The sequence below is a fragment of the Ursus maritimus genome, unplaced genomic scaffold, assembly GCF_017311325.1.
Source record: "Ursus maritimus isolate PB19 unplaced genomic scaffold, ASM1731132v1 scaffold_2, whole genome shotgun sequence".
NCBI lineage: Eukaryota > Metazoa > Chordata > Mammalia > Carnivora > Ursidae > Ursus > Ursus maritimus.
The window spans coordinates 70,264,844-70,292,241 of record NW_024424452.1 but is presented as its reverse complement, the minus strand read 5'-3'; the positions used below and the strand labels follow the sequence as shown (position 1 = coordinate 70,292,241).

At 42.2% G+C, this 27,398-nt stretch overlaps 1 protein-coding gene across 1 annotated transcript in view; it reads left to right on the top strand.

The window, feature by feature from the left end:
- The window catches only part of DNAH14 (dynein axonemal heavy chain 14), a 298,523-nt gene that overhangs the window by 220,171 nt on the left and 50,954 nt on the right, over nt 1–27,398 (top strand). Inside the window, exons 63-71 of the mRNA XM_040636128.1 lie at nt 3,482–3,613; nt 3,972–4,067; nt 12,750–12,890; nt 13,779–13,994; nt 18,373–18,603; nt 19,327–19,448; nt 21,225–21,469; nt 24,519–24,940; nt 25,013–25,202. Of these exons, the coding sequence (XP_040492062.1) occupies nt 3,482–3,613; nt 3,972–4,067; nt 12,750–12,890; nt 13,779–13,994; nt 18,373–18,603; nt 19,327–19,448; nt 21,225–21,469; nt 24,519–24,940; nt 25,013–25,202 (1,795 nt within the window). The remainder of the gene's footprint in view (nt 1–3,481; nt 3,614–3,971; nt 4,068–12,749; nt 12,891–13,778; nt 13,995–18,372; nt 18,604–19,326; nt 19,449–21,224; nt 21,470–24,518; nt 24,941–25,012; nt 25,203–27,398) is intronic.

Sequence of the window (27,398 nt, the reverse complement as noted above, 5' to 3'; positions counted from 1 at the left end):
GATAAGTGATATCATCTTTCTCTGTCGGACTTACTTCACTTAGCGTAATGGCCGCAAGGCCCATCCATGTTGTCACAACTGGAAGGATTTCTTTGCTTTTTATGGCTGAATAATATTGCAGTGTGTGTGTGTGTGTGTGTGTGTGTGTGTGTGTCTTCTTTATCCACACATCCATCAGTGGACACTTAATTTGCTCCCTTGGCTTAGCTGTTGGAAATAATACTTCAGTGAGCATAGGAGTACTTATATCTTTTCAAGTTAGTGTTTTTGTTTCTTTTGGATAAATACCCAGAAGTAGAATTGCTGGATGAATGGTAGTTCCATTTTTAATTTAATTGAGGAGCCTCCATACTTTCTTTCCATGATGGCTGCACCAATTTATAATCCCACCAGCAGTGCACGAGGAGGGGTCCTTTTTCCCTGCATCCTCGCCAACACCTCTTGTCTCTTGTCTCTTTGGTATCAGCCATTCTGACAGCTGTGAGGCAGCGCCTCACTGTGGGTGGATCTGCTGTCCCTGACGACGATCTAGTACAAATCACATCCACTGTAATGGATCCTTCGTTCCTGGATCTAGTACAAATCACATCCGCTGTAGTGGATCCTTCGTTCCTGGATCTAGTACAAATCACATCCGCTGTAATGCATCCTTCGTTCCTGGATCTAGTACAAATCACATCCGCTGTAGTGGATCCTTCGTTCCTGGATCTAGTACAAATCACATCCGCTGTAATGCATCCTTCGTTCCTGGATCTAGTACAAATCACATCCGCTGTAATGGATCCTTCGTTCCTGGATCTAGTACAAATCACATCCGCTGTAGTGGATCCTTCGTTCCTGGATCTAGTACAAATCACATCCGTTGTAATGGATCCTTCGTTCCTGGCTTTGTTTATTTGAGCCCTCTCTCTTTTTTTCTTGGTAAATTAGCTTCAGGTTTTTCAATTTTGTTGTCTTTTTAAAAAACCAACTCTTAGATTCATTGATCGTTTTTATTGCGTTTTAGTCTCTGTTTCCTTGACTTCTGCTCTCATTTTTGTTGTTTCTTCCTTCTACTAACTTCGGACTGCACTGTTCTTCTCTTGCTGGTCTGGTGGGTATGTTAAACTAGAAGACTGACCCTCAGGACAGAGCTATAAGGTAAGCACAGAAGCCTCTTTCACTGAACAACCGGGAACGAGGCGGGGCGAGTCTGCACAGGCCCTTTCAGGACCGTTTCTCAGTTCACTGTGGCCTTGGGGCTCTCGTGGAGGGAAGCCCTGTTGGCTTTTGAAACCAGATGTTTTGGGGGTCTTCTCTCAGGTGCATGTCTAAAAAGTTGAGGTGCCAGGTGTGGGCGTTCAAACCCTTTACTTTTCAGAGAGAAGCTTGGGGTTGTGAGTTCCCTCCCAATTGTGGGTCACCGTGCCAGGAGTGGGGTGTATGGCCAAATTATGTCTCGGCTTCTGCTGCCCGTTTCAAGGGTGTTTCTTCTCATTGCCCAGTGTGTAGGAGTCATTCAGCTTCTGGGTTTCTTCGGAGGCAGTCGATCTGTTATGTTGTTGTAGCTTTGGAGAAGGTGAGTTTAGGCTCCTCCTACATCACCGTCTTGAACTGGATCCCGAAGATTTATTTTTATTTGCATAACAAATGTTCACAGAACAACATGTGCCAGACACGCTTCTGAGCACTTCAAATATATGAATTCATGCTGGAGGAGACGGGGGACAGACAGGAGCAGAGAAAAACGAAGAAAATAAGGTAGCCTGACACCTAGGGAAGGGCTTTGCTGGAGCAGATTTAACTCAGCAGAACATGGATTTGCTGTCGGACTTCGAGGAGGCTGAAAGCAGGGCCGAAGTCCTGAGCGCACATTGGAGTTCAGGGCCCCGGTAGAGTGGGAGGCCCTGCTGGACAGGTGAGTCTTGTAGGAAGAGGAGGGGTATGTGTGGCAGGGCAGGCGGGAGGTTGCGAGGGCCTGGACCCAGGCACAGTAGGTAGCAGTAAAAGGGCAGGACGCCACCGACGTGGCCAAAGCCAAGTAATGCCTGTGGCGGCAGGAGCTGCACGAGGCGAGGAACAGAATCGCCCCCAGAGCCCCAAAGAGACTGCCATCCCACTTGTACCTTGACTGCAGATTTCTTGTCTCCGGGACTGTCAGAGAATAGATTGCTGTTGTTTCCGGTCACCCGGTTTGTGGTAATTTGTCACAGTGATCCCAGGAAGCAAATAGAGATTTGGGTCCCAGGCAGTGGTTGCTGTGGTAACATACCCAGAAATGTGAAAGTGGCTTTGGAAGTGGACAATGTGTAGAGACTAGAGGAAGAGCCAAACCGGGGTATTGGCAGGAGTGGGGCTGAGAGCTCCGTGCAGGGCAGGCAGGTAGATTGGTAGATGCATACATGGCCCTGTCCTTGATTCATTTAGTAACCTTCCGAGGACATCATGGGACATGAGGATAGCTTACAAGACCAACTCATTCCTTGGTGTTACAAAGGTGACGTTGTAATGGGGAAGCCAGACATCAAACAGCCAATACCGAATCAGTTAGTTGCTTACAGTGACGATCTGTGCTCTTAGGATACAGGGCAGTGGATGAACAAGGTGACTTTTTTAGCAGAATGTTAATGTTGACATCCGTATTATTCCTGAATTAATGAAACAACCACTCACTCACTGAAGCATTCTTAGCAAAAACGATTGATTCCCTGTGGTTTTGTTTAAATAGATCTTTCAAGCTAAAATAATAGCTCATCAAAAGAAATTATTAAAAGCCTACCAGTTTTTTAAGCAATAATGGAAACACCAATAATGAATTGATAATGGACCACCTGCCATCTAAATTAGCCGGCAGAATGGTTCTGTCCTACCAGGCAAGAGAGGAAATGCAGGCTTGGGAAGGAAGAGAAAAAAGAGTCTCAGTCTGAGAAAGATGTTATTTTGATTATGGCTCCCGCAGTAGGTGAGAAATCGTATGTGGCCAACGGGAAACAGGGCTGTACGTGTGGGCGAGGTGGATGTTTGCGCCCGTGGCACAAGTAAGCTAGGGTGTCGTCAGGGAGCCCCCGCGTGCCCAGGCCTCCACCACTGACAGCACAGCCCTTTAACTAGCGACAGTGCCCTGCCGATCTGCCCCTTGGGGACAGAAGGTGGGGGACGGTGTCCGTCCGCTCACACCTCGGCTGCACAAGAGGGAGACTGCAGACTGCCTTGCACACCAAGTCCACAGAGTCAACCTGCTTCGTCTTTGTTTTACGATGGAGTCCCTTGCGTGCAACGGCGGCACAGCCACCGGGCCAGCCGCGGCGGTAACCCGGTGTCTGACGGAGGCTTCCCTCCCGCGGCCAGAGACGCCGTGCTGCCGGCTGTGTCCGCGCGTCTGCGACTGAAGAGTAGCGAGGATTTCCCGCGTGAAATAAGTTTTACGTTACCGTGGACTGGGGAACATCTCGGGTCACTCACATTTCGTTTTCTTGTAATACACGAATTGTGTTATCTCTAGGTTTTCATGAAGCTGAAAAAAATTTTAATCTTACCTGATTTCAACCCAAACAAGATCGCTCTCGTTTCTGTTGCCTGTTGCTCTATGTGCCAGTGGGTCATAGCTTTGAATAACTACCACGAAGTACAGAAGGTACGCTCTGTCCTCCCGCGTGTCCGTGACCGCCCGGAAGTCACACAGCAGAGCCCAGGGACAGTGTTCACTTCACAAGGAGCACGTGAACTGCTGTGGAAAGAATAGTGCTGGGGAAAACCACTTTAATCAAAGATACTATGTTAACAGATGTCAATTTTATTATTTTATTATTTATTTTATTTTATTTTTTTATTTATTATATGTATTTATAAGATAAAGTTATTTTATGGGTAAATATTTATATTATTTTTATTTTTTATGATTTTATTTTATTTATGGCAACTATGCTCTTGTTTTATTTTAACAGTGAACTTGACATTTTTTAATGGTTAAATGTTGTGACATTCTTTTTTAGGTGGTGGGCCCTAAGCAAGTCCGAGTAGCTGAAGCTCAAAATGTCCTCAAAATTGCACGACAGAGGTTGGCTGAGAAGCAAAGAGGTTTGCAGCTGGTAAGACATTTGTGTGCTTGTTAAACTTGCAACAGCTTTGTGAACTAGTCAGAAACACCAAGAAAAGGTCATTACCTCAGTAGAGTTTTATCAGTTTAGGATAAAATGAGGATAAAAGGAAAGTAGTGACGAGATTAATTGTGATTAAATAATACAGGGACTATATGTAAAGGTGCCTTTCACATAATAAAACACTCAATAATGCTAATTATTACTTGTCAGTGATACATTAATTTACCATTTCACCAGATTTCTCCCAGGAGAGCTTTGTGACTTCCGTCTACCAAAGATGTACCCAGAATCAATCTGTGATCTTAAAAAACTATCCTTAATCTGTTTATATCAAATTACTATGTTGTTTTGTGAAGACATGGTTATTTCTTAAACTTCTTGGTGTTCAGTTAAAACAGGGATATCGTTATGAGAGCAAGGACTGAGGTCGCCAGCCCACTCACAGGCATTCTGAGAGGGAGCGATGTAGCACTCTTCCGAGATGGCCACACAGCAGGGAAATGCACCCCTTTGGCATCTTCTGTTTGCCCGTATACAGTCTTTCTCCCAAACCGCCCCCCATTCCGATGTAGTTGCCCACATTCTAAAATCTGGGGATTTCATTTAAAATTTGAATTTCTGTCTTCACTTGAAAATTCAGATCAGCCATGGGCTGGCACTCTCACTGGCTATAATAAGCCCCCTTCTCACTTCAAACATTCATGTCACCTGCCTGCCCCCTAGGCGTTTCTTGCAAACTCAGCTATATAAAAAGTATTGGACATTTTTGAAGAAAATTAACAAATTTTTACTGAATGTATTTTATGTTGACATGTCATTGTATTGCTGATACTTTGTTGCTGCTTACAATGTATGTATACAGTCATACTTAGAGATGTGTTGCTAATAGCTAATGTTTATGGAGCACAGACTGTGTTCCAAGTACCGCACAGAGGCTTTATACAGACTTTTGCAGTCAATCCTCAAGTCAGCTTTCAGAAGAAGATGTTTCCAAGAGAGAAGACTAAAGTCAAAGATTTGGTAAATTTGTCCAAATCTTGAACCTCTTAAGTGGTGCCCATGCTCTAACCCAGGGCTGTCTAACTTGAAAGCACTTAATCTGCTGCACTAAAAATACTCCTGTTCACGGGTGATATGCAAACCATCCAGCAGCCGGTGTGGCTCAGACTCCAGCTAGTCACAGAGCAGTGTGGGGTCCTGGAGGTCACCCACGAGGACGGAATAGTGGGGAGAGGCCCAGGGTGGGTGCTCTCCAGGGCGTGGCGCAGGACTACTTACTAGCCGGTACAGAAATAGTGCAGTACTTTAACAACTGGCGTGCCTCCATCAGCCTGTTCCTTTCCCACACTCAAGTTCATGAATGGAGTAGACCCAGGAAAGGAAAAAGTTTGCTTCATAATTTAAAGAAAAAGATTACACATTATACAACTTGATAAACAGGGAGTTCAAGAAGAAATACAGTTGACCTTTGAACAACATGGGCTGGAACAGCAAAGTCCTCTTCTACCTGGATTGTTTTCACTAAATACAGCACAGCATTGTAAATGTATTTTCTCTTCCTTATGGTTTTCTTAATGACATTTTCTTGTTTCTACCTTTATTATAAGAATATAGCTTATAATACATGTAACATACATTTTGACATATGTATGTAACATATTTATGTGTTGTGTTGTCAGAAAGGCTTCTACTCAACAGCAGGCTATTAGTAGATAAGCTTTGGGGAGTCAAAAGTTATACGTGGATTTTCAGCTGCTCAGGGGGTTGGCACCCCTAACCCCTGTGTTGTTCAAGGCTCGCCTATAATTTTTAATTTAATGGAAATGTCCATTTGTTGTTTTTCAATAATTACTAGAAATTCTGTGTAAATAAATTTAAAAACCTGAATGATATGCCTGGTTTTCAGGAAATTCTTAGTCACTAAAAGTCAACTAAAAATAAACTTGAAAGCCTAAACAAGCAAAAATCAGAGCTTTCAAAGGTCTGAGATAGAACAACCAGACAGCAAATAAGGAAAGACAGGAATGAAGAGCACAATGAACCAGCAAGACCTACAGACACTCCAGAGCACTCCACCCGACAGCAGAACGCACAGAACAGGTCTTCGTGGAGTCCTAACGGCAGATATCCTTTGAAGTATCTCCTGCAACCACATGGAATAAAGTATGAAACCAAGAACAGAGGAAAACTGGAAAATTCACAAATGCGTGAGGATTACACAGTAAACTCCAAAGCAATCAATGGGCCAAAGAAGAAGTCATAAGGTAAGTTAGGAAATACTTAGAGACAAATGAAAACAGAATACAACGTATCAAAACTTTCGGCATGTGGCAAAAGCAGTGCCCAGAGGGACATTCATAGCTCAAATTGCTACATTAAAAAGAAGAAAGATCTGAAATCAATAGCCTCACTTTATACTTGAAGGAACTAGAAAAAGAACAACTAAACCCAAAATGTAGCTGATGGAAAGAAATAATAAATATTAGATCAGAGGTAAAGAGAATAATGAAAAAACAAGAGAAAATCAGTGAAACCAAAAGTTGGTTCTTTGAAAAGATCGTCGAGATTAACAAACCATTAACTTAGATCCCTAAAGATTCCACCAAAACCTGGTAGAATAAACAAAGCCGGTAAAGTGGCAAAATGCAAAATCAGTGTACAAAAATCAGTTGTGTTTCTATACACCAAGAACAAACTATCCAAAAGAGACATTAAGAAAATAATCACATTGACAATCGCATCAAAAAGAATAAAATGCCTAGGAATAAATTTAACCAAGGAGGCGAAAGACCTGTGCTCTGAAAGAGGAAGAAGATACAAATAAATGGAAAGATCGTCCATGCTCATGGTTAGGAAGAATGACTATACTACCCAAAGCTAGCTTTGGGTTAAGGTTAAGTGCAATCCCTATCAAAATTCTAAGACATTTTTCACAGAAATAGAACAAACAATCCCAAAATTTGTATGGGGCCACAAAATTTGTTATCTTTTATTTTTTTTTATGATACCCATTTTAACAGGTGTGAGGTGATACCTCTTAGTGGTTTTGTTTAACTTGCATTTCTCTGATGATCAGTAATACTGAGTATATTTTCATATATGTTGGCCATCTGTGTGTCTTCTTTGGAAAAATGTTTAGTTCCTCTGCTGATTTTTTTTTTTTTTTGAGAGAGAGAGAGAGAGAGAACACACACGAATGGTGGGGAGGGGGCAGGCAGAGGGAAAGGGAGAGAGAGAATCCCAAGCAGGCTCCTTGCCAAGCACAGAGCCTGATATGGGGCTCCATCCCACAACCCTGAGATCATGACCTGAGCTGAAATCAAGAGTCAGACACTTTCTGAGTGAGCCACCCAGGTGCTGCATTGTCTGCTCATTTTTTAATCAGATGGTTTGGGGTTTTGTTACTGAGTTGTAGAAGCTCTTTATGTATTTTAGATATTAGCCTCTTACCCAACTGTTTTGCAAAACTGTTCTCCCATTTTGTAGTTTACTCTTTCATTTTTTTCCCTTTCATTTTGTCCATTGTTTATTTTGCTCTGCAGAAATTTTGAAGTTTGATGTAGTCCCAGTTGGTGATTTTTGCTTTTCTTGTTTATGCTTTTGGTGTTATATCCAAAAAAATTATCACCAAGACCAATGTCAAGCAGTTTCTTCCCTACATTTTCTACTGGGAGTTTCATGCTATCAGTTTTGTGGTGTTCTGATTTATTTTGAGTTAATTTGTGTGAGTGGTATAAGAGGGGAGTCCACTCTCATTGCTCTGCATGTTTTCGCAGCACCATTCGTTGGAGAGACTCTCCCTTCCCCGTGGGTTGTTTTTGGCTCCCTTGTTGAATGTTAGTTGACCGTATATGCCAGGGTTTGATCCTGGGCTCACTCTTCTGTTCCAGTAGTCTGTGTGTCTGTTTTATGCCGGTACTGTACTGTTTTTATTATTGTATAGACATGCTACTGATTTCTGGATATTGATTGTACATCCTGTAACTTTACCAACATTGCTGATTAGTTCTGACAGTTTTTTGGTTGAGTCTTTGGGATTTTCTATATACAAAGCATGTCATCTGCAAATAGTGATACTTTTCCTTGTTCCTTTCTGATGTGGGTGCTGTTTATTTCTTTGTCTTGCCTGCTTGCTCTAATCAGACCTCCAGTACTATAGTGAGCAAGAATGATGAGGGTGGGCATCCTGACCCTGTTCCTGATCTTGGAGGAAAGGCTCTCAGTTTTCCACCGTGGAGTATAATGTTAGCTATGGGTTTGTATTAACTGCCCTTAATTATCTTAAGGTTTGTTCCTTCTATACCCAATCTGTTGATGGTTTTTATCATGATAGGATATTATATTCTGTCAGATGCTTTTTCGGCATTTATTGCGATGATCCACGTGACTTTTATCATTCTCTTAATATGATGTAATACATTTATAGATTTGCATATGTTGAACCATCCTTGCATCCCAGGGATAAATCCTACATGGTCATGCTGTACAACTCTTTTAATGTGTTCTTAACCAACTGAACCACCCAGGCGCCCCCCTTTTAATGTGTTCTTGAGTTCAGTTTGCTAGTATTTTGTTGAGAATTTTTGCATCTATATTCATCAAGGATATTAGTCTGTAGTTTTAGTTTTTAGGTCAGTTATTTTATTTTTCTGTGATTTGGGATAAATAATTCTGTTTCTTTATTTTTCTTGATTCTCTGTGTTGGTCTCTGTGCATTTGATAAAACAGCCACCTCTGCCTGTCCTGACAGAATGGTCTTGTGCAGGGGACGAACGTCCTCAGTGCAGCCTGAGCTCCTGCTTGTCTCCCACACCGTGGCAGTGCCCCGGCAGCCTTGTGTGTTCTTAGGGGCTCCCAGAATTCAGAATTAGGGTCCCAAAGGGGGGCATCTCAGTCAGCACCTAGATCAGGCTCCTTGGAAGCCTATGTCAATAGTTCTCTTCAGGGACAGATGGGGAGATGGGTGCTTCTGTCTGAGTCCTCGGCACTGAGCCAGTTAAGAACTGGTTCTGTGTTTGCTGTAGTTCTGGGGGACCCACGAGCGCAAGCTTTGCTGGCCACCAGAGCCAGGTGCCCGAGTGGTGTAGCCTCTGGGCCACCGCCACCAATGCCGGGGCACCTACCAGCCTCCCGGGTCCCTGGGGAGGATCAAGGTGAACCCCTAAATGTCTGGTAAACTAGAAGCCTGACCCTCAGGCCGCAGCCTCTTCCAAATAGGCCTCTTTAAAGCGAAGACTGGGAGACACACATTTCTGTCTGCCTCCTCTGTGCCGAGCCCTGGGGGCATCGGCAGTTAGGAAGTATTTGCTCTAGTCTGGTGGGTCTTGTGGATGCAAGCCCTCTTGGCTTTCAGTCTTAGAAGCTGAGACACTAGGTGTTGGGTTCAAAACCTTTTGTCCTCAGAGGGAAGCTGGAGCTGCGAGGGCTCTTGTTTGTGTCGCTGTGCCAGGGGCGGGGGTCATGGTGAGAGTGGGTCTCGGCCTCTCCTGTTTGGATGTGAGTGCTCTTCGTTGGCCCAGTGTGCTGGAGTTGCTCAGCTAGCTTCTGGATTTCTTCCATGGGGAATTGCTCCATGCGGAGCTGTAGGTTTGGTGCGTCCACAGGAGCAAATGAGTTCAGATGCCTCCTCTGTCGCCATCTTGGACTGGAACTCCCTGTTACGTACTCTTTGACGCTTGGTATGTTCGATTTTGGTATTTACTCAGTTCTCCTGATGTTCATAATTTTTTTGTGTGTATTTTGTATTTCCATTCATTTACCCAACAAATTCTTATTTCTAATATTGTCCATTTGTTTTTTACTATTATCAAGTGGTAGGGCAGAAAAAAACGAACTCGAAATTTCAGTCAGAACCTTACTTATTAATAGACTACCTTCCTTTCCAGCTTGCAACTGTGGTCTTCATGAGAAGTTTCTAATACTTTAATTCACTGAACTCAAACAAGTGTATTTGAAATGTATATAAAATATTAACGGATATAGTTAGTATTTTAAAAGTGAGTGTAGTAGTTAACTCCATTGTTTTAGCTCTTTGTTGAGATTTTCTTCTCAGTTATGTACTGTCTCCTATTTTAAAAATAGGTCTTTTGTTCACCTGGGCCCTAATATAAAAAATATTTCCAAAAAAATCTAGGGAACTTTAGGGGAAATAATGCCAAAGGGGCGCCTGGGTGGCTCAGTCGTTAAGCATCTGCCTTCGGCTCAGGGCCTGATCCCAGGGTCCTGGGATCGAGCCCCACATTGGGCTCCCTGCTCCACTGGGAGCCTGCTTCTTCCTCTCCCACTCCCCCTGCTTGTGTTCCCTTTCTCACTGGCTGTCTCTCTCTCTCTGTCAAATAAATAAATAAAATATTTAAATAAATAAATAAATAAATAAATAAATAAATAAATAATGCCAGAACATATACATGAGCATTCCTTAAAAATGTTACCTTCGGGAACATAGTGCCTGTCATATAATAGACTTTTTGTGGGTTTATGTGAAAAGATATTCAGCATCACTCATCATCAGGGAAATGCAAATCAAAACCACAGTAACACCTCACACCTGTCAGAATGGCCAAAATCAAAAACACAAGAAACAGCAGGTGTTGGCGAGGATGCAGAGAAAGGGGACCCTCATGCACCTTTGGTGGGAATGCAGACTAGCACAGCCACTCTGGGAAACAGTATGGAGGGACCTTAAATGCACCCCTGTGTTTATTGCAGCATTATTCGCAATAGCCCAAGATACGGAAGTGGCCCAAGTGTCCATCAACAGAGGGATGGATAAAGAAGATGTGGGATATAAACAATGGAATACTACTCAGCCCTCAAAAGGAATGAGATCTTGCCATCTGCAATGACACGGATGGAACTAGAGTATATTATGCTAAGTGAAATCAGTCAGTCAGAGAAAAACCAACGCCATATGGTCTCACTCATGTGGAATTTAAGAAACAAAACAAATGAACAAAGAAAAATCCAAAAAAACCAGACTCTTAACTCTAGAGAACACACTGATGGTCCCCAGAGGGAGGATGGGGGTTAAGGAATGCACTTGTGAGGAGCACTGAGCAATGTATAGAATTGTTGAATCGCTACATTGTACACCTGAAACCAATATAACATTGTATGTTAACTCTACTGGAACGAAAAGAAATCAAATGACAGTACAAAGCAAAAAAAAAAAAAAAAAAAAGAGAGAGAGAAAAGGAATTTCATCTGTTTAATTGAATCAGTAAATCCCACACTTGAATATTTATATAGTTCACTAGGTCATTAGTAGCAAGAACATTTTCTCGGAATAACCAAATCAGAGGGAATGAACAAGCAAACAAAAACAGCATTTTACATTAGAGTGAAAACAACTGAGTAATGATTATGAGTGAACCAGGAATAAGTAAATCTTCAGAGTAATCATGCCAAAAGTAGCTAATGTGTATATGTATTTTTTAATTAGGTATTTTCCCCAGGATAACATCTGTAGACTAGGAAGAGAAATTATAAATTAGAAACTGCACTCAATAAGCACAATTTTGTATATATGATTTCATGAACATACTTTTTTCAAGTCTCCATGCTAAACATGGTCTTCAGAGATTTTGAGAAGACATGAACATCTTTCAAAAATATAAATATAAAATATAAATATAAAATATAAATAGCAATATAAGGATAATATAAAGATAATAAGGCCATAACTCAAGAGATAATATCAGGTAGTTTATAATTACTTCTCAAACAGCGGTTATAAACAGTACATCGGGGGCGCCTGGGTGGCACAGCGGTTAGGTGTCTGCCTTCGGCTCAGGGCGTGATCCCGATGTTATGGGATCGAGTCCCACGTCAGGCTCCACTATGAGCCTGCTTCTTCCTCTCCCATTCCCCCTACTTGTGTTCCCTCTCTCGCTGGCTGTCTCTGTCTCTGTCGAATAAATAAATAAAATCTTTTTTAAAAAAAATAAGTAAACAGTACATCAGTGTGGATTTGACAGGACTGAGGCTTACATTTAAGGAGTTGGAGGAAATGCGGAAGAGAGCAGTCTGGCTACTGACTGATATTATTGGAAAGGAGATGACACTGGGGAGGGAGGTTGGGGCCAGGTCGGGGAGGCTTTTATTGATGGGGCCAAAACTTTGGGCCATGTCCATGGGCAATGATTTCTAGAGAAATTCACCAAATGCTTTTGAGCAAAGGCATTATCAAGATAAGTGCTAATTTAAGAATATAATTTTGTCAGCTCTTCAGGACGATACCCTTTCCCCCGACAGCCCAGGCGTACTTTAAAAACCCCCCTTCATCCTACCAGCCTTGCTTCGAAAGCCCACTAGTTCATCCGGGCTGGTCAGTGTATCTGGAATGGAAAGTTCAGTCATCTTTTTGGAGAAGGAAGCTGGATATAACATTTTCTGTCTGAAAAAGAAATCAGAAAATGATGAATCTTCAAGTGCTGAGCTTGTCCAAAAGTCTGTTGAGGAAAGTGGCATTTTCAAGACAGACTGGAGTATCAGGGGATCGGTTATTTACTGACCACACTGTTACTGTTAACGTAGCCCATCTTTCCCGGAAGATTTTCCAGGACGTGAGAATGAAGTGGCCGCGCACTGTATTTATGTAAGCGACAGTTAAACTCTTGAGGCAAAATGAGAGTAATAGTGTGTCTCAATAATGAACGAATTGTCTTTCAGGTCGAAGAACATGTGCTGTGTTTGCAGGCAGCCTACAGAGACGTAGTTGCTGAAAAAGAGCTCTTAGTCAACAGAAGGAAACTGGCCACCAAGCGCCTGCAGTGCGCATCCGTCCTGCTAACCGCCCTGGAGGATGAGAAGGCATGACTCTATCTCCTTCAGTAATTTCTCCCGGGCTTGGCAACCCCCAGGATGCTATTTTCACCCAAGGTTGTATCACGTACCTCCTAAAACTATCTTATCATCCAGTTGTTTTTTTATTGATATCAGCAGACACTCCTTATAAAAACAAAGGAGTTCTGGTCAAGTAGTCTTCAAACAGAGGCGACAGACTGCAAGGATCCGACAGGACTTTCTCTTGCTCCCCAGAGCTCAGCTCTCTAGTCTGACGAGGTCCACAGTAAACCTGTCGGTGAGCATGTCCGAGCTTTCCCTGTCCAGCACAAGGACAGCCCAAGCCAAATGCATAAGCCAAGGTGGCTTAAAGGGGATGAGACCACAAAGGGAGGAGAAAATTTTATTCTGTTCTGTCAATCCTCAGGCCTCTTTTATCTCTCTTTTTAAAATTTCTGCTGATCTTCTCTAAACTTCAACTTCCTGGTCTTAAAATGAAGTCAGTGGCTTTTACTTAACAGGATATTGAAAGCATCAAATGAGATTTTCAAAGTAAAATGCCTGTTGGACATGGAAGGATTCAATAAACATCAGTCACGATTATTACAGAACACCATTAATAATAGGATGTATTGTTATTTTAAAAATTACCCTGCTTTGTGACACAGAGGACTTGACATGGCTATCGGTGCTAACAACTATGACAGTGTTGACAAATCCAAGAACAGGGCTCATGTTCCCCTTAGAAAACTCTTTTATAATATTATCCATTATTAATTTTAATGCAAATAGCATGAGAACAGTGATACTAATAGCAATGCTAGATCCAAGTTGGAGACCACGAATATCTTAAATGTCTCATAATAGTGTATTTTATGCCCAATAGCAAGAACTCATTTTTATTTTAACATTTAGACTCGATGGCAAGAAACAATCAGTCGAATAGACAAGAAGTTGGAAGGAATTTTGGGCGACACCCTTCTGTCTGCAGCGTGCATTGTCTACGGCGGAGCCTTAACAGCCGAATTTCGCCGGTTAATTGTGAACAAATGGGAGAATCTTTGCACTAAAAACAACATTTCTTTTTCTCCTAACTTTTCCTTAATTGAAGTCATGGCACAAAAACACGAGGTAGTAACTTATTTCTATTACCCAGTTAAGTGGCTGTTGTTGATTTGAATTTTGGGTGTAAATGCATTTTTTTTTTTTTGACTGGGATCTTTTCCCCAAGTTGTTTTGATAAAGGAAAATACTGAAATTTGTTGCAGGTCTTTAAAAAAAAAATACTTTTTCAAAATTATAGTTCTAATGCCTCAGTTACATCTCTTATTTCTCACCCTCTGGGCAAAAGTCAGAAAATCCTCTTACTCACTGTAGTCCTACTGCCCCACCCTGATAAATATAGCCAGTTTCTCTCCCTGAAGCCCCTTTCATTAATAAAATTGGTGAACACAGGGCACCTAGGTGGCTCAGTCAGTTAAGCGTCTGGCTATTCTCAGGTCACGATCTCAGGGTCATGGAATCAGGCCCTCTCCCTCTCCTTCTGCCCCTCCCTGCCCTCACTCATTCTTTCTCTCTAAAAATTAATAAGTAAAATATTTAAAAAAATAAAATAGGTGAACTTACTGAGCCACAGGTAATATTCTTAGAAAAAGCCAAAAATATAGACCTCAAATTTATCAATAAATATTTATTGTCTATCTGTCTATGTTGAGGGGATAAAAAAGAAATACACCTTTTTTATTCATCCCCAAAGAGTAATTTTAGATTGATTTCTGCACTGATAACCCAACTTAAACTGACCATCCAATCTACAAAAAGTCTCAGAAGCAAATACTGGCTTCTCATTTGCATAATGCTAATAACCAACTTAAACCCAAATATATCAATAATTACGTTAGATGTAAGTGATCTAAAAAGTCCACTTAAAAGGGTAAGATCGTAAGACTATATAAAAATATAAACCAAAGCACAAAACAGAAACCATAAGTTATTTAGAAAGAACACGTCTAAAACATAAAGGTTGGCAGTAAAAAAAAAAAAAAAGGAAATTTACCACAGATTACCAAAAAAGGGCAAAATAGACTTTAAGGCAAAAAAGGATTACTAGAATTAAATAACTTTATGTTACAATAAGAATTCATCCAAGTCTCCAAGAATGTTCTCTCAATTCTCAATTTGTTTGTAACTAATAATCAGACTTCAAATAATTCATAAAGCACACATTAAAAGAACTACAGATAAAAATGGACAAATCTACAATCATAGTGAAAGATCTAACACACTTCTTCCTATAACTCATAGAAAAAGAACACAAAACTCAGTAAGGATAGAGAAGATTTGACCAATATAATCCACAAACGGACGTACTAGGCACACCCAGGACACTGTGGCCTACAGCTGAAGCTCACGTTCTGTGCAAGCACCTGTAGAACAGTGCCAACACTGACCAGATCACCAGCCCCCCCCCCCAGAAGTTTCAACAGATGTCAAAGGACTGAAATCACAGAGCATGTTATCTGTCACAATAAGGCAATGAAGCCACAAGTCAGAGAATAAAAGTTTCTTTGAAAATCCCCATATTTCTGGAAATTAGGACATATACTCCCAAACTAACCACAAGTCAGAGAAGAAATCAGAAGTGAAAAAATGAAGCATCGCTCAACGTTTTTCCTTTGAGACTAGAAACATGACAAAGGGATATCCACCATCTCCACCGTGTCTAACACCCTAGCAGAGATCCTAGACATGCAGTAAGGCTAGTAAAAGATACTAGGATTGGAAAAGAAGAAAAAAAACAAGAAATAGAAATTCTTGCAGATATATACCTAGAAAATCCAAGAGGATCTGTAGACATATCATGAGAATTCATAGAAGTTTAGTAATGTTTCTCAAAGTTTCTGGAATTAAAGTTAATATACAAAAATTGATTGTATTTCTCTATACCAGCACAAGCAGGGTGCACAATGTTTGTAGATACCATTTATCATAGCATCAAAATGAATCCATCAGAAGTTGTATAAAATTTACAGGAACAAAACTATAAAATATTATTGGGATAAAGTGATAAATTTTAAGAAAACTAAGTAAGTGAAGAGTTATGCCATGTTCACGAATGGAAAGACTCAGTATCCTGAAGCTGCCAGTTCTTCCCAAATGTATCTGTAGATCCAGGGTGATCCCTATCAGCATTCCTGCAGGTAGGGGAGCACGTATGTGTGTATCTTACCTGAGAAACTGATTCTGAAAGTTAGAAGGCAGAGAGCCAACGTGTTTAAGATATTATTGATGAAGAACAAGGTGGAAGGACTTGCTGTATCAAATATCAACACTTAGGACATTTATTTAGGACAGGGGAATTATTTATCCATGTGTGTCCCAGTGCAGGACAAACACCACTACCAATGGAACAGAACAGAGAGCCCAGAAACAGACCCACACGTACGTGGACATCTGATTTATGACAAAGCTGATACTGCAGTGCAGTAAGGAATGGGTAGTCTTTTCAATAAGTAGGGCTGGGTGATTGAATATCCATAAGTTAAAAAAAAAATTGATCATTACCTCATACCATATATAAAAGTTCAATTGCAATTGAATTGTGGACCTAACTGTGGAAGGCAAGTTAGTAAAGCATAATTTAGGAGAATATGTTCATGACCCTAAGAAAAGATTTTTTAAGCGGCACTAACCATAAAGGAAAACATTAAATGAATTACATTAAAATTTAGACCTTTTATTCTTCAAAAGATACCACACTCAGAGGATATAAAGAGAAGTCAATGAATAGAAGAGAATATTTGTAATAAAAAGTTCTACCAATCAGTAGCAAAAGACATACAAGCTAGTAAATAAATGGGTAAGAACCTTGAACAGGCAGCTCACAAAATCACCAATAAACATTTGAAAGGTGCTTAACCTCATTATTCATTAGGGAATGAAAGTTAAATCTAAAATGAGATATCACAACACATCAGCCAACATCAGCCAAAGGGACTAACATTTGAAAGACTAATAATATTAAGAATTAGCATGGATAGGGAATAATAGAAACTCTCATACACTGCTGGTGAGAATATAAAATGCTAACATCATCTTAGAAAACTGACTTCAGCTACAAGTATTAAAAATACACCTCCCTGGGGCGCCTGGGTGGCTCATTCAGTTAAGCATCCGACACTTGATCTCAGCTCAGGTCTTGATCTCAGGATCGTGAGTTCAAGCCCCACGTTGGGGTACATGCTGGGCGTGGAGCCTACTTAAAACACACACACACACATATATATATATATGTTAATCAGAAGAATATAAAAGAATGTTCATTGTAGCATTATTCATAATAACCCAAAAGTTGAGAAACACTCTAAGTTCCCTCACCAGTAGAATGGATAAATAAATCTAGGTGTGTTCATAAATACCGCAGTGAGAATGAATAAATACAGTTATAAAACAACACAGACGAGGTCAGACAGAAAAGGGGATACTTGAAGATTGCCTTTATCTAAAGTTCCAAAATTAGCAAAATGAAATGAGAGCATTTAGGAACACATACTTGGGTAAAACAATACGGAAAAGCATGGAAGTCAGGGGAAAGATTGGTTTTTTAAAATAGAACCTCTTGGGTAGGAAGTTTGTTTCTCTCCCCTCGCTGACCTTGGCTTTGCTGCACCTGTAATCAGATGCAAAGGGAGCTACTCAGCTACTTGTGGGTTTCAGGATTCTTCATCCCCTCTCTGGTTTCCTCTTGTGTAGATTCAAGAGAATGCAGTTCTTCACAGGCTTACACAAAATACTTCTTCTTTCCTTTAAACTGAAAAGTATCCTTGGCTTCTCCGGGGACGCCCTGCTGCCTTTCACTGGACCGTCCCGGTGTCCTGTTCCTTCTCTGACCTCCATGAGCCTTCTTGGCTTTTCCTCCCAGCCTGCTGGGACTGCCGTGAAGTCAGAGCCGCAGGCAGAGACTCCGTAAGGATGAGACGTTTATCAGTCTTGCAGTCAGCATCTGAGTCAAACCCTCGGTCTGCCTCTTCCTCTGACAGTATGACCACGGGCAGACCCCAGTTCCTTCTTCCGAGAAATGAGGGTTGTTGTCGCAATTTAACTAGATAATGTACGTGTGTTCTTGGCAGGTGGTGGGTGTGCAACAGAGTAGCTGTGATCACCTCTGTATAATTCTGTGTTCTTGCATGTTTCATATGTGCATTCAAGTCCAAGATCCTTGGGAACAGGAACCCTCTCTTAAAATTCTTGCCTGTCTCCCATAGCATCTTTGTTGTGATGGGCATTTGTCCTTCCTGATGAACAGAAAAGTGTCAATTATGGAATAATTACTCATATTACCCAAAATTTCATATCCCAATGTTTTAAATTGTTCATCTCCTTAGTCCTTTCAAAGAGTATTTGATTTTTCTTAAAGGCGGTGATCCTGTAGGATCCACTGAGATCTTACAGGATACTAAAGACGTGAATGAGTGTATGAAACCGTAAAGTACCAGTGCTCTCGTTCCAGATCAGCCGATGGCATTCTCAGGGGCTCCCCCTTGGTCAGTACTCAACCGAGAACGCCATCCTGATCAAGAACGGCCTGCAGTGGCCACTGCTGATTGACCCACACAAGCAGGCGCACAACTGGATCCGGCAGATGGAAGGGTCCCGGCTGCAGGAGCTGTCCATCGAGGACAGCAGTTACATCCAGACCATCGAAAATGCTATGAAAACGGGAGGCAGCGTCCTCTTGCAGGTATTAGGGCAGAACAGCCTCACTCCCTGATTCCGTGCAGCTGCCATAGATACTGTGTGCCCCGAGCACAGAAACTAAAAGCTCTGAGTTACAGGTAACTTTGTCAGGGGAAAATATATATAAAGAGGGGCATCTGGGTGGCTCAGTCGGTTGAGCATCCAACTCTTGATTTCGGCTCAAGTCATGATCTCGGGGTCATGGGATCGAGCCCTGCGTTGGGCTCCACGCTCAGCAGGGTGTCTCCTTGGAGAGTCTCTCTTTCCCTCTCCCTCTGCCCCTCTCCCCCCTTGCACATGCATGCTCTCCTCTCTCTCTCTCTCAAAATACATAAAATCTTTTTTAAAAAATAATAAATAAACAAAATAATAAATACAGTGACTTTTCAGTGTTCAGTTCTCTCCGATCAGGCTTTCTTTGGTGTCCAAATACTAACAAGATTTACTTTTTATTTTTCTTAGAGACAAGAAAGAGTCGGGGGGTAGGGAGCAGCAAAGGGAAAGAGAAAGAGAATCTCAAGCAGACTTCCCACTGAGTGCAGAGCCCACTGCGGGGCTTGATCTCATGACCCTGAGATCATGACCTGCGCCGAAATTCAAGAGTCAGACACTCAACCGAATGAGCCACCCAGGCGCCCCAGAAACACATTTTTTAAATGCTCTGTCTTTTCAACTGGTTTATTTGTTATAAGATGAACTTCTTATTTATGTCTGTTGGGTTTTTCAGAATCTCCCTGAAACATTAACTCCAAGCTTGAAGGCAATTTTGAAAAAGGATATCTATCAGAAAAGAGGACAATATTTCATAAGGATTCATGATTCTGAGATTGAATACAATTCCAAATTTAGGTAAAGTCTCTCACAGTGAAATTGAGTCAACTGTTTATATTTTTAAAGACAAATATTATTGAAGGCCTGTATTTCAGTCCCGGTAAGCTTCTCCTGGAGGAAAAAGTGAGATTGCATTTCGAATGTTTTGTTTGTTTGCGTTTCCGGTTGCACTCATTAGTACACGGGATAGAGAACTGGCTTTTATTTATCAAGCTTTCCAAACCAGCATTTTCCATGCTGTTCCTGATAAGCCCTGTGGGTCCAGGGGGAGTCCCCAGAAGGTGTGCAAAGCCTGGCCCCACTTGATCCACAAGAATTCCAGTGGATCTGTTTGCCTAACATTTTATTTCAGCAAGAAAAACTTCTGCTCCTTTAAAAAACAAAATCCGTATTGGATATCCAGAGCAAAAAGAGAACAGATTCCGCTTGGTCAGATAAAAATGTTGTATGCATGTTCCCAGGAGCAAGGGACCTTCCGGGATGCAACCCCCACTCCCCCTGCCACAAAGCGCCCTCATAGAGTCTGGTTTAATTACCACAAAAATATAATTCCCAAGGGAATAAGACATTTGAGTGGCCAGGAATGTGCACTCTGCCCTTGACTTCACCATCGGCAGCTCACTGCGTGAGCGAGTTGTCAGCAAGGGGGAGCGGGAAGGTGGGTTTACTGGTCCCCAGCAGGTGCACTCCCCTGCCTTACAGGGGCCGTAACACACTGAGTGCTCATGTGGTCGGTGGGTCCTCGCACCCCCCCACCCCAGCAGGGCTCCGCATCCTTGCCCCTCACCGCGCTCGTACAGCCTGGACTCCCCTTGCCCGGCCTCTCTCCTTATTGCAAAGTATGATCCTCAGAACATTCTAGGGATTTAATAGGTGTCACTCAAAAAAGGGTCCCATACTTCTTAAAAACTCTAGGTTAAACAAACAGGATTCTTTAAGGACTCGAAACCTCTTTGTGTAACAGACCCTGTCCGGGGCGCTGCGTTCTGCAGGACGCCGTTCCTTCTTTCTCGCCGAATATTATTGATTGAGCAACAGCTCTAGGGAGGCTAATGAAGGAACGTTTTGCCGAATTGCCCACCTGGCGCCCATGTTTGGTTGTGAGTTTGAAGAGGTGGTGGGGGGCACCCCTGTGGAGGCAGACTGCACACGGGTCCCCACTCTGTCACTGTGCGGCTACATATTGGGGTGTGAGTGACTTACTGAACCTCTCTGGGCCTCAGTTCCACCCTTTATAAAATGGAACAGGAGCTGTCCCTGCTGGGTTGAGTTGCTGGGGAGACCAAACAAAATCCAGAATCATTCTTGACCCTTACCCCCGCCCCCGTACCACCCCACTCCAGGCCCCCCCCAACCTCTCGCATGCGCAGCCCTCTCCCAGCTTCCTTCTCCCCTGAAACCTCCCACCCCCGCAGAGTGGTCCCTTTAGAGAAGGTCGGCCTCCCTCTGCTCACACCCTCCACCGGGCTCTCGCTCACTCGGGTCAGAAACCACAGTGCTGACAATCATCTAACAGCGGGTCAGAGCTCCCGCTAGCTAACACTGTACTCTCCTCTGTCCCGATGCTCCCACCGAATACAGTAGGGGCATCATCTGTGGAGGTGTTTCTTAGTAAATAGCACCTGTATTCACACGGTACAAAGTGAGAGCCTCTTCTCTGTACCAGGCTGAGCAACACTAAAAATTAACCTTGTTTACTTCTAGGAGAAATGTTTTTTCTATTATTTAATAAATTCGTTTCATTCTTTTCCTCTGTAGACCCTCTGACTAACCGGCGCGTTTCTCGTGCTTTAGGTTATACATGTCTACGGAAATAGACACCCCCCGGGTTCCTCCCGCAGTGTGCAACTGTGTTACCATGGTCAACTTCACGGTGACGTTCCAGGGTTTGCAGGACCAGCTCCTGTCTACCATCTTAACTCACGAAGTTCCTTACTTAGAAAAGCAACATTTCCAGTTACTGGAGAGTATCTCCCTTGATGCTGTGACCCTTGAAGAACTAGAGGAAAAAACGCTGACTGTGCTACGGAACGCACAAGGTTAGTGAGGGTCTTCAGTGACGTCAGACCTTCGCATACCTCTGTGAAGGACGGAATGAAAGCTCTAAGAGCCACGTTCTGAATTGGTACCAAAAATATCAGATGCGCATTTCCACCAGATAACTGATTAGTGTGGGTGAAACGCCCCATTTCTAAAATTAAAACACTATGGATGTTGATGTCCCTACGTTCCTACCTCTGCCGGAGCGCATTATACTATATGACAGTGGCCACGAGATAATCACATAAGTTATGAGAAAAATCTTACGGAGACCACTCCATCATATATCTGACATCCGTCATATGGATCAAGTTAGATTGTAGAGACCAAAAGATGAGGCTTTCCCCAAGTATTAATAATTAAAATATACCAGGACAAAATTCAGTAATTTACTTCTATGTGTCCCATTAAAATATGGTGTTTATTAAAATAGTGGTAGAAATTATTTTCCTCTTCAACACAAGAAATATCTAAGAAACCATAGTCTTTAAATTTTTACAATATAATTTCTAAACCGCTATATCTAAAGCGTTGTCAGTTCCTGGGGGCACACTGACCTATCTGCTCCTAAAAGGGGTTCTGGATACAGTTTCAACATGCGGGATGGGGTTCCCCCATGCTAATGACAATGTTCGGATGCTGGGTGGGTGTCCTACAATTCAACTCCATTCTGACGCGATCGCCCCAGAGACAGCATCAGACTCACCCTCGCCTTAAGCTTTCAGTCCCACGAGACTGCCCCTCCCCACAGAAGGCTTCAGATAGAAGCTCCAGCAAAACCCCTCTTGAGGTTTGATCAGTTCGCTGGCAGACTAGAACTCAGGACACCTGTTTGCTCACTGGATTACCGGTCTCTTCTGCAAGGATGAACTTGGAACAGCCAGGTAAAAGAGATGCGTGGGCTGAGGTGTGGGGAACAGAGGTGGGGCTTCCGTGCTAGCCGTCTATTGGGGGTCACTGTCCTGGCAACCACCCCATCCTTAGATGGAGACTACAGTCACCTCATTAACATAACAGAAGTCGCCTTTATTCCTCTCATCCCCAGGGTATTCAGAGCTCTAAGCCAGGGATGGGGACGAAGACCTCCTGTGTATTTCCTATTATAAGTCACAGTATCACAGCTCCTAACTCATCCGTGATCAGATACCTTCCATCTAGTGGTGGACTGCCGTTCTCTCTTAACTGGTGACTCAGTGGGGCTTGAAAGTCTCTCAGCTGCTTTAGCTCCCTATTAAGGATTGGACTGTATTCCTTCCTACTTTAATTACACCTAATACACTATTTCTGTGTCACACACGGCTAAGCCATGCTTCTGTTCATGACAAGACTAGGATGAGGTTGCGTGGACCAGGTTGTCACATCTGTTTCTCTGGGAGGGTTGGAATGAATCAGCAGCTGATCACTCCTCAGGGAGCAAAACTGGGACACGCAGAGATGACGTGACACACAGGAGGTGACTGTTGGCCTAACAGGACTTGCGAGGATAGCCTCTCCTGTTCTAGGAACCACTATATGACAAATGTCATGTTTTGCTGTAACTTTTGCCTAAATAGGACAAGAGATCGACTTAATGAGACAAAGGAAAGTTGTTGATGATAGCCCCATCACACTGTAAGCTGGCGTTATGCTTTGGTGCTGATTCCCTACCAGTGGTTCCTCATGGGAGAGTCAGGGATTTTTTAAAGACTAACCTTTTACCAATAGTAGTTATAATACAATTGTTCTTGAAAAAAACTAAAAAGATTCCTCAATTTGGTACCTATTTTCCCTCCCTTTTTCCAAGTTTTAGTAAAATGGATCATCCTTACTATCTCTTTGTAAAAGTGTGGTTGCCCACTGCCTGTGGGCAACGGTGTGGTGGGCTTGGGGACTCACGTAGCCCACACCCGAGGTCCCGACGTGACTTAGAAAGCTTTGCTAAAATCAATCAGAATATGGGATCCAGGTCATGGAATGTAACAATCCCACAATTCCTTGCAATGATCATTATGAAGCTGTGTTTAGTTCCTGATACGAATGTAATATTTAAATGTTCTTGGTGAGGTTTGGTGGGTCCGGAGCCGACGGCCAAGAAAGAATTCTTGAAACGTCCTTGGTGCAAAATGGTGGTTTTATTAAATCACAGGGACTGGATCCGCGGGCAGAAAGAGCTGCTGTCCTGGGATTGTGAGGAGCAACTGGTTAGATACCTTCGGGGTTGCGGAAAGTAAAGATAAGGAAAGTTCCAAAAGGACTTTCATATGCTCGAGAAGACCCTCAGGACACGGGAGGCCTTGCTATTGTCAAAACAAGGCAGTTTTTCCCTCTAGCAAGGCATTAACATGAAGACTGTCAGAGCTTCCCGGAGGAACCGTACACTCGGCCTGCCCCAAATATTTGGCAATGGGCTGCAGGACATTTAATGGTATCTACATTTCCTTTTGCCTTTACCACACTTTAAGAGGGCTCTTTTCAAACTAACATGTGTCTAGGGTAAGCATCAAGGATAGTGAGGAGTCTGCAAATCGTATCACTAACAAAAGCACTTGAGGAAAATGGGAATGCGCATAAAATAGAGTTTGTAATGGTAATAGGAGAACCATATTAAATATTTGAAAAGGAGAGAATTATTCTGTTTCTAGAGCAGAGCTTTTTTTTCAAGAGGTAAGTTGCAACCTGTTCATGGAATGAGAAATCCATGTTGGATTAAAGTTGGTCATTACCAACTTTATTGTTTACTAAAATAGAAAATATCAGAGTGCACATGCTATTTTTCGGAAATTTTGTCTCCTTGTCTATGCGGACGGTGGGTCATTCCTTATGACGGAGTGGCTACTTATCATGTGCTTATAATGAAAATAGCATCCACCCTACTAAAGTAATACAAAGAAGAGATGGGGGGGCGTGTGTGCTATTAACCAAACTATTCGGAAATACGACCTGTCTTCATTTAGCCGCCCATCTGCCACATAAAACCACCAAACTCTTATGGAGAGATTTCAGAATGAAGGAACTGCGTTTAATATTGCAAGTGGGTTTTATTTAAAATCATTTTTTGTTTCTTTTTAGAATGTGTGTTAGATGATGAGGAAATCGTAGATATCTTAAGAAAATCCAAAAAGGCTTCAAATGAAATTTCAAAGCGCATCAAAGCCACAGAAAAAGCGCAAAGTAAGGTCCAAGAGGCGCGCCACAGCCACCTGCCCGTCGCCGCCCGGGGCGCCCGGCTCTACTTCCTCGTGGCCGGCCTGGCGCGCCTCAGCCGCTCGTACCGGTTCTCCCTGGACTGGTTCCGCCAGGCGTTCCTGCTGGCCGTCGGCTCCGCGAGCAGAGAGCAGCAAGAGCCCAGCCCCGGAAGGGACAAGATGGCTCTGAAGAAAACTCGTGATGTTACAAACCTCTCCAAAGAACCGAAGCTAGAAAGTGACGAAAATCTCTCCGAGACACATCTTAAAAATTCAGTCGATGTGCTGACACGACGTATCTTCAAGGTGAGACACCCTTGCCTGTGACTTTTGCGTATTTCCTCCAGGCGGCTGGCCTCACGCTCCGTTTCCCCCTAGGTGGTCTCTTCAGCTCTGTTGGACCAACATAAACTGAGCTTCTCCCTCCTGCTCTGCGTCACAATCATGCAAAATAATGCTGGTGAAGGCGATGACCTCGGGTCCTTACCGGGTGAAGAATGGGACCTCTTCCTACATTCTGGCACACTGACAAACGTGAACGGTGTGACGCCCCAGGCCAAACTTAATAGTAAGTAAAGGTACTGCTCTGGGTTCCGTAAAAAGCCCTTAAAAACATGTTTCCCTGAAAAACATGGCGAGATGTTGAACGTGCTCCAAGTCGGTGCTTCTTTGGGGTTAAACTAAAAACAGCTTGAGGTCAGGTGTGACGTTTAATTCATCGCTGTGTCCTTACAGGTCGAGCACATAATTGCTACTCAGTAATGAATGAATGAATGAATGAATGAATGAATGAATGAATGAATGGCATTTGCTATGGTTATCCTAATCCTAATCTATAAAGCTGAATGCCCAAGGCTAGACTTCAGGGACACGCACACGTGCACACAAGCACACACGCACACACACACATTGATTAAATATCACCTGGAGTGAAACGTTACCCCTCCTCACTGCAGTCACCCTCAGTATCTTCGGAAAATTCCTGGAAAATTGGAACCACGAAAACCATGCTTGTGCAAAATGAATAGGCAGAAATCACGACGTGTGGGATCTGTTCAAATCCTCCTATAACCTACATTTTTAGGTATATTTATTTTTTTTAATTGTGGTAAAATACACATAACCTAGAATTTACCTTCTTCACCATTTTTAAGCATCCAATTCAGTAGCATGAAGTACATTGACATTGTTGTGCTGTGTCATAATTTTAAGTCACAAGAAATGAAAAGCTAAAGGCAGTCTGACATTCTCACTGAGGGAGGAAAGGTAGTAGATTAAAGTAGCCTTTGTCATGTGTTCTGAGACTTTTAGCAAAGACTAAAGTCAGAATGGAAATACCAAAGAATTGCTCTGGAGGATACCAGACATTTGGAGAGTTTTGTTTTGTTGTTTGTTTGTTTTTATTTATACCAAAGCCTGGCATACAGTAGACGTTTGGTAAACGATTGTCGAGTCAATAAACGCTCTTGTGAGTTTACTAAGATTCTTTGGCTTGCCAGAAACAGACAACAATGACTCAATATCTCAAACCAAAATAAAAATAAAAATGTTTAGAAGGATTCTGGGGTATCTCAGAAAACAGCAGGGAAAATTTGAATAACTGAGCACCAACATGAGACGAACCTACATCTGGCAGTTCTCAGGCCTTGGGCCTCACGGTCAGACACCGCGTCTCCAGGAAGGTGGGCCTGAGCACCACAGCCTCTGGCAGGACTCTACTCCTGAACCACCCACCTACGACCAGGAGACGAGGTCTCGCAGGAAAACAGCCAGCCCACCAGGCGTCCATTGCACTTGGAAACCTAAAAACATCCCCAGTGTATTTTAAGAAACAACAAAAATGTAACAGCTTCCATTTTTTTATTATACAAGCAGTACGTGTTTATTGAACCACTCCAACCTACAGATACGCAAGAAGAAGTAAATAAATCTTCTGTAATTCCACAGTCTAGAGATTATCACTATTAATATTTTTGGGGTTTTCCTTCCACTGGTTTCCCTCCATGTATATATTCTTTACATATATTCATATTCATATTGGAGTATTCATGTGTATTCTTTCAGGTAACTTGGCTATACAGACTTCCTTTTTTCCAAATTAATAACATGTCAAAACTGCCTGTGTCAATAAATATACTTGAGATTTTTTAATGTCTGTGCAACATTCCAATTTTCGAGTGGACCAACGCTTATGTAACCATTCTCTCAAGCTATTGGGTTTCCAGTTTTTTCTTATGCTAAACAGAAAGCACAATGATTGACATATAAAGTAGCTTTTCTGACTAGAAACTAGAAATCAGTATCACATGAGAAATCCAAAAATATGTGGATATTAAACAACATACTCTTAAATAACCAGTGGATCAAAGAAATTAAAAATTAAAATGCAATATAACAAAACTTATTTGGATACAGCAAAAACAGTACGACGAGAGAAATTTATAACTATAAATGCATCCATTAAAAAAGCAGGTCTCAAACAACCTAACCCTACACCTCAAAGAACTAGAAAAAAAAAAAAAAAAGGGAACTAACCATAAAGCTAGCAGAAGGAAGGAGACAGTAAAAAGTGGAGCACAAATAAATAAAATAGAGCATTAAAAAAATAGAAAAATCAGCAAAACTAATAGCTGGCTTCCTGAAAATATCAACAAAATTGACAAACTCTTAACTAGATTAACAAGAAAATAAAAGACTCAAATAACTGAAATCAGAGATGAAAGCGGGAACATTAAAACTGATGCCACAAAAATAAAAAGGATCA